Source organism: Anomaloglossus baeobatrachus, chromosome 8 (assembly GCF_048569485.1).
Source record: "Anomaloglossus baeobatrachus isolate aAnoBae1 chromosome 8, aAnoBae1.hap1, whole genome shotgun sequence".
In the NCBI taxonomy this organism is placed as follows: domain Eukaryota; kingdom Metazoa; phylum Chordata; class Amphibia; order Anura; family Aromobatidae; genus Anomaloglossus; species Anomaloglossus baeobatrachus.
The window spans coordinates 34,499,824-34,512,053 of record NC_134360.1 but is presented as its reverse complement, the minus strand read 5'-3'; the positions used below and the strand labels follow the sequence as shown (position 1 = coordinate 34,512,053).

The window sequence follows — 12,230 nt, the reverse complement described above, 5'->3', positions numbered from 1 at the left end:
TTGTCACAATTTGCGGTTACAAAATTGATATTGGCAGTTTTAGTATTTCTTAAATAAAAAAAAAATATATGCAAATGGGACAATTATAACAAGATATGAATACAAATGATGTAAAACGTGGCTTGTCCGGCAGTGCTGACGTCTACATCTGCAGGCGAGCGGCACCGATGTTGCCGTATATACATTCCTGGCAGCACGCGTGCCCGACCTAGTGAATGGGGCTGAATGTGCAGCGATGCATACGGACGACATGATCGCTGCCGCTCGCGTCCTGACGTGGAAGTGAACGGAGCCGGACAACGCCTTTAAATGGGGGCAAAGAAGGATTTCTGCCGAATAATTACAAGGCTCTGAGGACAAGAGGCTCCTAAACATTGCGTCATACAAATGGCAATAATTGTGCATGATGGTTGCAAATAAAAGTAAATGTGGATTTATTGATTAACCACAAAAAAAAAAAACCCATGATCACATTTTATATTTTCTCATTACAGACACTATATGTTAGGTTTTCAGGGTGTGGTGGGGATTTCTGGATTTAATCCCTGTTACACATTAGCAGATTACCATCTTCTTGTCTCGGCACCAGGGGCTCGGATTAGGAAATCCATAAACGCATTTCCCGATTACTCCAACATCTCATATTGTCACTTACATGAAATAGTGGTAGATTGTGCTGTGGCGATGGCTACTACTGTCATTTACTTACATAGGGGTCACTGCGGCAATCACTGAGCATGCGTGGGATTCGGACTGAAGAGGGGACAGGTACTGGGTATCCACCCAGCTGTTTCATCATCAACATTAGGCCTGCCATGGACGCTGCGGGCACAGGTAACAAACAAGCAGGGGCAGAGAGTTTTCACGTGCAATCCCAATCCGTTCTCATTTACACTATTCTATGGCATTTTTAGGTTTACGCTTTTTTACAGGTCCACACTAACTTATTTAGGGTCTATGCAGGTGGATTCTCCCAGTCACAGTCATCGGTCTGTGCTGGAGAGGTGAAGAATATTTTTTTTTTTAGGAAAGGAGTTTTTTTTTTTTAGTAAGAGGACGACCAGTCTCATAGTGAAACTTGGCGCCGGGTACTTACTGCGTACGGCAGACCTCGGTATCCCTGGCTCAGGCTGCTTGGGTAATTGTGGGTTGCATAGATGGACTTTCCGGTAACTGCTGGACTGGCTTCAACTGATTCAGGGCTAAGGAAACACAATGGAAACCATTAAAAAAAAAAATAAATCATCAACTTTGCATATTTCTTGGACTTATTGGCTCAATAGGACAGCGCTTCCCTCCAATGATCATATTTACCCATCTTACGCATTACATCAAGCTTACATTAGAACGTCAGAGGTCGATGCGGCAGTCAAAAGTTAGATCTTTCTTTACTTACCGGGACATATTTCTAACCGGCGGCGGATGCAAAAGTGACAACGGGAGCAGCCGCCATATTGGTGGTCATTTCTGTGGCGGTTACTCAGCAACTGAAGGCAAACTGACACAGTAACTGGCTAAGACAGTGACAGTTTATGGCCAGTGCTGCAAAACTATCGACTCAGGCCAAATTCAGAAGACTGATATCCCAATTTACTGGGTCACCTGACCAAAACCCAGTCATATACGAGGCTGAAGAGATCAGTTCAGAAGTCACAGTCCATTCACAGACCACAATATACAGCATAAAGTATACAGCACAACGCCTGCCTAACCCAAAAGGAACCACTCGCCCCTCCGCAGTTCAGATGATAGTCAGATTTACATGGCTGGGAGAATTGTACCCCCTCCAACCGATCACTTGGGACACAAGATCCCCTGCATATGGGTCACCAACCGCTCCACATACTATAATGCACTGATTATGGGGGCAAGGTGGCTCAGTGGTTAGCACTGCAGTCTTGTGGTGGCTCAGTGGTTAGCACTGCAGTCTTGTGGTGGCTCAGTGGTTAGCACTGCAGTCTTGTGGTGGCTCAGTGGTTAGCACTGCAGTCTTGTGGTGGCTCAGTGGTTAGCACTGCAGTCTTGTGGTGGCTCAGTGGTTAGCACTGCAGTCTTGCAGCGCTGGGGTCCTGGGTTCAAATCCCACCAAGGACACCATCTGCAAGGAGTTTCTCCGGTTTCCTCCCACACTCCAAAGACATACAGATAGGGACTCTAGATTGTGAGCCCCAATGGGGACAGTGCTCCTGATGTATGTAAAGCGCTGCGGAATATGTTAGCGCTATATAAAAATAAAGATTTAATTTTTTTTTTCTTTTAATTATACACCGTGTGAAGAATTATTAGGCAAGTTTAATTTTCGCAGATTTTTTTTATTATTGATCAACAACTATCTTCTCAAAAAAGACTCAAATATCAAAGCTAAATATTTTTGGAAGTTGGAGGCGTTTTTTTTTTTTTTAGATTTGGCTATCTTAGGAGGATATCTGTTTGTGCAGGGAACTATTACTGTGCAGAATTATTAGGCAACTTAATAAAAAAAACAAATATATTCCCATCTCACTTGTTTATTTTCACCAGGTAAACCAATATAACTGCACAAAACTTAGAAATAAACATTTCTGACAGGCAAAAGCAAAAACTCCAAAAAAATTAGCGACCAGTATAGCCCCCTTTCTTTCTGATGACACTCAGCAGCTTACCATCCATAGATTCTGTCATTGCTTGATCTGTTTACGATCCACATTGCGTGCAGCAGCCACCACAGCCTCCAGACACTGTTCCCAGAGGTGCACTGTTTTCCCTCCCTGTAGATCTCACATTTTATGAGGGACCACAGGTTCTTTATGAGGTTCAGATCAGGTGAACAAGGGGGCCATGTCATTATTTTTTCATCTTTTAGACCTTTACTGGCCGGCCACGCTGTGGCGTAGTTGGATGCATGTGATGGAGCATTGTCCTGCATGAAAATCATGGTTTTTCTTGAACGATACCGACGTCTTCCTGTGCCACTGCTTGAAGAAGTTGTCTTCCAGAAACTGGCAGTAGGTCTGGGAGTTGAGCTTCACTCCATCCTCAACCCGAAAAGATCCCACAAGTTGATGTTTGATGATCCCAGCCCATACCAGTGCCCACCTCCACCTTACTGGCGTCTGAGTCTGAGTGGACCTCTCTGCCCTTTACTGATCCAGCCTCTGGCCCATCCATCTGCCCATCAAGAGTCACTCTCATTTCATCAGTCCATAAAACCTGTGAAAAATAAGTCTTAGATATTTCTTGGCCCAGTCTTGACGTTTTATCTTATGTTTCTTGGTCACAGGTGGTGGTTTCAGCCTTCCTTACCTTGGCCATGTCCCTGAGTATGGCACACCTTGTGCTTTTTGATACTCCAGTAATGTTGTAGCTCTGAAATATGGCCAAACTGGTGGCAAATGGCATCTTGGCAGCTTCACGCTTGATTTTCCTCAATTCATGGGCAGTTATTTTGCACCTTGTTTGCCCCACACGCTTCTTGCGACCTTGTTGGCTATTTGCCATGAAACGCTTGATTGTTCGAGGATTACGCTTCAAAAGTTTGTCAATTTCAAGACTGCTGCATCCCTCTGCAAGACATCTCACAATTGTGGACTTTTCAGAGCCCGTCAAATCTCTCTTCTGACCCATTTTGCCAAAGGAAAGGAAGTTGCCTAATAACTAAGTACACCTTATATAGGGTGCTGATGTCATTACACCGCACCCCTCCTCATTACAGAGATGCACATCACCGGATTTACTTAATTGGTAGTTGTCTCTCAGCCTATACAGCTTGGAGGAGGACGACATGTATAAAAAGTATCATGGGATCAAAATACTCATGTGCCTAATAATTCTACACACGGTGTATGACAGATCTCATGGCTTTACTAAAGACCTCTCTTGTTATCTATGAAGACAAATATACGTGGCTACATTTGGGCTTGTATATGAACAAAATATTCCATCAATTAAACAGACATATGGGCAAGTGAGAAATAAAAGTTCAGGTTGTGTAAGACAAGATTATTTAAATCAGGATAAAATGTACTTCCAGTAAAAAAAAGAAATACGTAAGCGTGCCAGTAGGTGGCGCTCTAGGACCACACAGCGCATCACATAGCGCAGGCAGCCCGTGATCTATGGGGAATGGCAATAAAGCCCCCAGCCGAAAATCAATTCTTAGAAATGAGGAAATACAAAACAACAAAAAAAAAAAAAACAATGCAATCCGACAGCCGACCTATTACACAATTACACACCCCTTCCACTATGAAAACATCCCTGACTCCTCTCTAAATAATATGCCTTTTGGTCAAGTCTTCATGGTTTTGTCTATATTGATTAGTCAATATGCCCCCCTTCCCCAGGATCTTGGGAACTGGAGGCCAATATTTGCAAACTCTATGGCGGCTTTCACTTTTTGCACGGTAATGTGTGTTTGCAACTTCGAATTTAATTATTAGTTTATATTCTCAAAAATTGGGTCACTGCAAAAAGTGGTCCATCAGTCAATGCTGTGGAGGCGCACGCAGCACATCTGCATTAGGGTACTTTCACACTTGTGTTCAGCGCAGTCCGTCACTATGGAGAATAGTGCAGTCCGTTAACGCACTGCGCTATTCTCCATAGACTTGTATGGACGACGCACTGTAACGCAAGTGTCAGCGTTGCATCGGCTGGACGACGCAGCGTCGTTATTTTGACGCGTCGGGCGGAGGGAACGCAGCATGTAACGTTTTTTGAGCAGCGCAATCTGTAGGATTTCACTGCGCATGCTCTTTTTTTTTTTTTTTTAAATCACAAACTTTATTTTGTCTCTCGGTGGCCGAACGTTCAGCTGAGCATCCGGCCGCCGGCATGTGAGAGCGCACAGCTGAGCGTCCGGCCGCCGGCATGTGAGAGCGCACAGCTGAGCGCCCGGCAGCTGGGTTTTGAGAGCGCTCAGCTGAGCGGCCGGCCGCCGGCATGTGAGAGCGCTCAGCTGAGTGGTCGGCCGCCGGCATGTGAGAGCACTCAGCTGAGCGGCCGGCTGCCGGCATGTGAGAGCGCTCAGCTCAGCGGCCGGCCGGCATGTAAGAGCGCTCAGCTGAGCGCCCGGCAGCCGGCTTTAAAAAACGCTCAGCTGAGCGGCCGGCCGCCGGGTGATCAGCTGATCGTTCACAATAGTCTGCTGCCAGTAAAACTGTAAAGAAGAAAAAAAAAATAAATAAATAAAAAAAGCTTTCCGTTGTTTTGTACGATCCGTTGCATCCGTTGTGCCATTATATGAAACACATCCGTTGCATCCATCACACAACGCAATGCAACGGATGCCATTCAACGCAAGTGTGAAACTAGCCTTAGGTGTCGTGTCATCCTTCGTGCGGAGCAGTTTACCAGGACTATGCAGCGGATCCCTGGGTGACTTGCTGCAACGCCTTATGCTCAGCAGGTAAATCCGAGGAGTCCAGTAGCTCCTTTAATTCTATCCTATCAATTAACGGGATTACGAATAGGCAGAAGTAGACTTACTCTGATCCGGCGGCCATGTCTGAGTAGGATGTATCTGGTGTGGTGACTCCCAGAGGGATTACAATGCTCATGACGTCCGGCACTACGGTCGGAGAGAATCACGGGTTCGGAATCGCAGCGACCGACCACACCGATGGCGGGGAGCCGCAAAGCGACGAGAGATTCTTCACGGACATGAGGAAACCTGTAAGGGAAGGGGACAGCGTTACTTGAGACAAGGACTATTCAGAAGGGCAATTGTTGCGCGCAATTTAATTTCTCACAAATTACACTTTTTTCAGCTAAAATCTCCTGTAATAAGAAACGCTCATATCACCTTCCAAATGCATTTCACCAGAAGAAATGATCACATTATAGACTATGGAGCCCTTTGACATACAGACATTACAGCTATCTTGTAAGGTTTAGGGGGGAAGGGGATAAAGGGTGCACAAAATATTTGCATGCCACACAGAAGCTTAAAAAAAAAAAAAAAAAAACCTAACAAAATCAAGCCCGCACATGCGGAGATTCCTGCGGTCTCGAGCTGCTCCCTGTACGAGGAGGCCTCGTGGAGCAGACATTTAAACATGACCGGTCTAGATTCCTAATAACATCCAGACGGCTTCAAAGACAAAATATCCCTCCATTCATGAGAATGTAACCGGCTACAGACACGTCCCCCCACACCCATACAGGCCCCTTACACATCAGAAGTGGCCTGACGGACATTTGGGGGCTTATTATTGGTGGAAATTAGGAGTTTTCAGCAGATGAACAATTTACTAAAAAAAAAAAAAGTGTCAGGCCAGTTAAAATAATAAAGTAAATGATCCTTGCTACTTTACAATCCTCAAGGATCTTGTTATGACATTTGCTGGTCTCGAATTCCTGGTCCTGTCCGTGGCACATTGGTAATGCCAACTAAGCCAATCGTTGGTTGTGGCAAGTCACCGGTAGATCATGGATGGGACCACGGAGCAGGAACAGTTAAGCACCGGGACAATGATAAATGAGAGCGAGAATTTAGTCTGAGCCTTTTTAAAGGGAACCTGTCAGGTCCAATATGCACCCAGAACCACGAGAAGTTCTGAGTGCATATTGCTAGTCCCTGCCTAACTGTCCCTGTATACACTAGCATAGATAAAGAGATCTTTAGAAATAGTATTTCTAAAGATAGTTTATTATATGCTAATGAGGCCAGGGACTAGTCAAAAGGGCATTAGTTCCCTTGGCTAGTTGGCCCACATTGCATTGTAGCAGCACGCCCGTTTGGGCGTACTAACATGCTAATGAATGCGCAGCGACATCGCACATACCTCACTCTTGATGGCGGCTGGTGGAGGATGGATGCGCACTGTGCATGATCCGGAGTCCCGGCACTTCCGATCATGCGCACTAAACTGATGCCGGGTGTAAGCTTCTTGGCTTCAATGGGGTATAGTGCACATGACCGGAAGTGCTGGGACTCCAGATCATGCACAGTGCGCATCCATCCTCCACCGGCCGCCATCAAGAGTGAGGTATGTGCGGCGGCGCAGTACATTCATTAGCATGTTAGTATGCTCACAGGGGCTGTGAGGCAAATCCCGGGATATGAAGATGAATTATGACTCCAGTCATAATCCCTCATCACTCCCTGGCAGTGCCCCCTCCCTTCTTGTTCTCAGTGTTCCACTTACACCTCCATGGCCATGTCCTGTGATATGGAAATTAGGTGGCTTGGGGACAATGGACACAGGATGACTCCCTGCCGTGACCCTGTAGTGGGGGCTGCTAGCTAGTTAGCAAGGCTATGGAAATAGCCAGACAGAACGACTCCAGTAAAAAATGGTTCATATCTCGCAAGCCATATTTCCGATAAATATGGCAACCATAAAAATGGTGTCTCCGCATGCGGACGATGCTGGCACACCCTTTTTATGGGAGCAGGACATTGGGAAATGCCCCAGGCGTGATATCAGCCAATGGGGAACTGGCAGACAGGTCATGAGTCCCCTCGTTCTGTAGCTAAATTCATAACTGTCACAATGAGAGCATTGGCGTCCGCCTACGACGCTCCCAGGCAAAGTTATGGCCCATATTCCATGTTGTGGATTGTCCATAACTCAAGCCAGGGGTGGAGCAGTGCTCCCTCTGAGGTCACTAAGGTAGGAGGGGACCTGGATTTGCCCAGGTTGATAACCCTACTTCGGCCATTTTCCAGTGTTCTTTTCGCTGGGGGCACGTGTAGGAAACATCTGTGGGAAGGATCCTAGAAACCTGGGTACAGCGCCCCCCTGTGGCCAGACGCAACAAGGTAACTGCTGGAACTGTGTATGCCTGTTTGTAACCCATGCTTTGATTGTAACTGTACTCTGACATATGTATATTCTGTAGATTCCCTATTGTATATATTGTAGTTTCTAGTGTGCTTTAGGCTGATTAAATTATATAATTAATCTTGGGCTGTTCTGTTATCTCGATCTTGAATCCCACGTCTGTGTGTTCGGCTAATAGTTACCGTGAAGCGGTTGGTGGCAGCGAGCTTGTGCCAAGGATTATTGTGGGGAGGCCAGTGAGATTCGGGGAGATTTTATATATTCCGCCCGCGGAGGTCGGGGGAATATATACCCTACTCTCACCGGGGACCCTTCAATAATCGGCATAAGTAGTATAGCGGCCTCCTTGCTTATTGTCGGGCAATTCCATAATTGGCCTGACTATAAGAGGGGCGCTAGAGAGCGCGTCACGTGCTCTGTCTGTCGGTCGGGAGGTATAAAGGAGGGGTGACCCCCACTTGTTACCCCCCGATTGTGACGTACTGGTAGCCAGCGCGGGGGATTTCTGAGTGACCCCCCCGGTGGTTTGTGACAGGGGCGTGCTAACATGCTATGTGGGCCTACTAGCCAAGGGAACCAACACCCTTGTGAGTAGTCCCTGGTCTCATTAGCATATAATAAACGATCTTTAGAAATACTTTTTCTAAAGTTCTATTTACGCTAGTGTATACAGGGAGAGTTAGGCAGAAGTTACTAATATGCACCCAGAACTGCTAATGGTTCTGGGTGCAAACTGGACCTGACTGGTTCCCTTTAAAGGGAACCTGTCACCAGTTTTTTTTTTTTACCCTATAAGCATTCTAACATGCTGTATATAAGAGTCCAGGCCGCTGTGTAGAACATAAAAAAACACTGTATAATACTTACCTAAACCGGTCGCTGCGGTGGATGTGGCTCAGATGGGCGTCTTCGTTGTTCGCCATCTTCGTCCTCCTTCTGAAGCCGCGGTGCATGACGCGTCTACGTCATACACATTCGCCGGTCCCGCGCATGCGCACTACAATACTTCGATCTGCTTTGTGCAGTACCTGAATGCCGGTGAGTGTGTATGATGTCGGACGCGTCATGCACCGCGGCTTCAAAAGAGACGGCACTGGCACCGGAAGACGAAAACGCCCATCTGAGCTACATCCACCGCAGCAACCGGTTTAGGTGAGTATTAAAGTGATTTTTATGTTCTACACAGCGGCCTGGAATGCTGTATATAAGAGCCCGGTGGTGGTGGTGGCCGCAGCTTATAGGGGAAAAAACTGGTGACAGGTTCCCTTTAAAGGATAATTCTGATGAGCTGAAAAACTTGTTTAAGGCTATGTGCGCACGTTGCGTAATTACATGCAGTTACGCTGCGCTTTGTAGACCAGTGTAACTGCATGCGTCCTGCGTCCCCTGCATAATCTATGGAGATTGTGCAGGGGACGTGCGCACGTGGCGTCTTAGAGCGCAGCGCTTCGGCTGCTGCCCGAAGCGCGCGTTCTAAGAAGTGACATGTCACTTCTTCCGTGCGCTTTGCCGGCAGCCCCTGCTCTGTCTATGGCAGGAGCTGCAGGCAGAGCGCATGGAATCGGCTTTTTTTTTTTTCACTACGGACATTTTCGGCAGCGAGTTGAAGCGCATGTGTACTCTTCAGATCGCTGCAGAAATTTCTGCAGTGAAGTACGCAACGTGCGCACATAGCCTAACATCGATGATATGAGGGTGAAACAATAGGACACAATGTTTAAACCTGGTGGGATCACTGTACTCCAAGAGATAAATGCAAACTTTTATTATTTCCTCAGGGGACGTGAACGTGTTATCTCCTTATGGTCTATTACATATATCGAACTGCCACTGTATTGCTTGTATATAGTAAAAAAACGTGTTCTCCGATGAACACCAGCCACAGGCTGTCATGGCAGCACCCCGTGATCGCGGTGGGCCCACTATGTGCGTAGAGCAGGCAACTTTTTTTTTTCCCTTGGAAAAAACAATATAATGCAATCTGCTATTTGGCAATTGTGTATACTCTGGGTGGAAATGCTGTGATTGCACCGTGCTGAGAAAATAATTGCAACATGCATTGTGAGTAACGCAAGTCTCCGGCCCTGACTCCGTCCATCTCCACCTATCACCAAGCACAATCATATCAGGCAAGAACAGGGAGAAGACGACAACCAGCTGTACAATGGGTAATAAACGCAGGTCTAATTCCTGCCAAAAGTCACCAATCTGCATCTACCAGGTGACAGCCATAAAAACTGCATAAATATGACATAGGTGACCGATACAGACCTTCAATGATGGGCTGATCACACCATGTCCACAGATACCTGCTGGGTTGTGTGCGCGGCCGGCAGATATCGTGCAACTATACATCCTATTCACTGGGACAACATTAGATAAACGCACTAATTTTGGAGTGTTTGGGCAACTACCGGTATCTATAATATGTATGGGGTGTCCTAACTAAAGGGGTGCTTCACACACAGCGAGCTCGCTGCCGAGATCGCTGCTGAGTCACGTTTTTTGTGACGCAGCAGTGACCTCATTAGCGATCTCGCTGTGTGTGACACTGAGCAGCGATCTGGCCCCTGCTGCGAGATCGCTGCTCGTTACACACAGCCCTGGTTCGTTTTCTTCAAAGGCGCTCTCCCGCTGTGACACACAGATCGCTGTGTGTGACAGCGAGAGAGCGACGAAATGAAGCGAGCAGGGAGCAGGAGCCGGCATCTGGCAGCTGCGGTAAGCTGTAACCAAGATAAACATCGGGTAACCAAGGTGGTTACCCGATATTTACCTTAGTTACCAGCCTCCGCAGCTCTCACGCTGCCTGTGCTGCCGGCTCCTGCTCTCTGCACATGTAGCTGCAGTACACATCGGGTTAATTAACCCGATGTGTACTGTAGCTAGGAGAGCAAGGAGCCAGCGCTAAGCAGTGTGCGCGGCTCCCTGCTCTCTGCACATGTAGCTGCATTACACATCGGGTTAATTAACCCGATGTGTACTGTAGCTAGGAGAGCAAAGCTAAGCGGTGTGCGCTGGTAACTAATGTAAACATCGGGTAACCATACCCGATGTTTACCTTAGTTACCAGTGTCCGCAGCTTCCAGATGCCGGCTCCGTGCAAGCGCAGCGTCGCTTGCACGTCGCTGCTGGCTGGGGGCTGGTCACTGGTCGCTGGTGAGATCTGCCTGTTTGACAGCTCACCAGCGACCATGTAGCGATGCAGCAGCGATCCTGACCAGGTCAGATCGCTGGTTGGATCGCTGCTGCATCGCTAAAGTGTGAAGGTACCCTTAGGCCTGAAAGCAGATATGTGGGAAAAGGAGGATTGTACATGTTGCATTTTAACCTACCCAATCCTTTTAATTGTACGTCATTGCCAGAGGTGCCTGGCAGTGGCTTAATCTCCTCCTCCAAAAGATAAGATATGCACGCTCAGCTGATATTAGCACGCACGTGTATAAGAAAATCAGAAGGAAAAGCTGATGAACATGGTGACCTCCAAGTCACAGGTCACCTTCCTACACTACACTCCGTCCTGTAGTTGCACAATCACTAACACATCTCTCAGATTCAGTAACTCCATGCAACCGCGGATGACAGGGGGTTAATAAAAATGGCCGACAAGGGTTATTTTCAAGATTATCCATTGGACAGATAACTTGTTGACCTCTGGGGGTCCTTATGTTAAATGGACTGGTATATGTGCGGTCTCTGCTCCATTCCTTGTCTATGGGACTGCAGAGTACAGCACACAGCTGATTTCCGTCAGTCCCACAGACAATGAATTCAGCGGGAGATGTGCAAACACCTCCAGGACTGCAAAGCCCCATCCCAGGGCTCGCGCCTAGGGTGCCAGAATTCAGACCAGAGTTATCCCCTATACGATGGATAGCAGATTTTTTGGGGAGGGGGGGGGGACAACCCTTTAATTATGTGGCCTATTACATAGATAAGACAGCAGCTATGATTCCTCTAATGTCCGTCAACCCCTATGAGCAATGTCCCCTCGGTTTTTGGGCAGCTTACAGGTCTTCAGTTACAAACCCACATAACACGATATTTTATACCACTGACACAATCCAACATAATTACTATTCCTTGCACTAAAACATCTTGGTAATGTAAAAAACACAGAGGGCGAAAAGCCACAGGTCTGCACGGAGAGAACAGGAACTTGTGCAGAATCAGCAGGACACACATTTTGCTGTAACTATAAATCTGAAAACCGGTTTTGCCTGCAGGAATCTTGGCCTCACTGTCCATGTCTGATATTTTATGATAACCTTTACCTCAATTATACAAGATAAAAAACAGGGGAAGAAGAAAAAAAAAAGGAAACTTCAAGAATAAACCTGTTGTAATGGTGAAGCACGCTTCTCCTCGGTGCTCGCATACGGAGGCCAGGAAAAGGTTCACAACTTACAGTAAATAAGTAACGAAGAAAAAGAGGAACCAAATATTCACAATGCAAAAAGGCTA

At 46.9% G+C, this 12,230-nt stretch overlaps 1 protein-coding gene across 1 annotated transcript in view; it reads right to left on the bottom strand.

Annotated features, from left to right (window-relative positions):
* SETD5 (SET domain containing 5) overlaps nt 1-12,230 on the bottom strand; it is a 152,527-nt gene that overhangs the window by 119,065 nt on the left and 21,232 nt on the right. The window contains exons 2-3 of the mRNA XM_075321431.1: nt 5,467-5,650; nt 1,097-1,202 (exon numbers count right to left, since the gene is read on the bottom strand). Of these exons, the coding sequence (XP_075177546.1) occupies nt 1,097-1,202; nt 5,467-5,537 (177 nt within the window). The 5' untranslated portion in view covers nt 5,538-5,650. The remainder of the gene's footprint in view (nt 1-1,096; nt 1,203-5,466; nt 5,651-12,230) is intronic.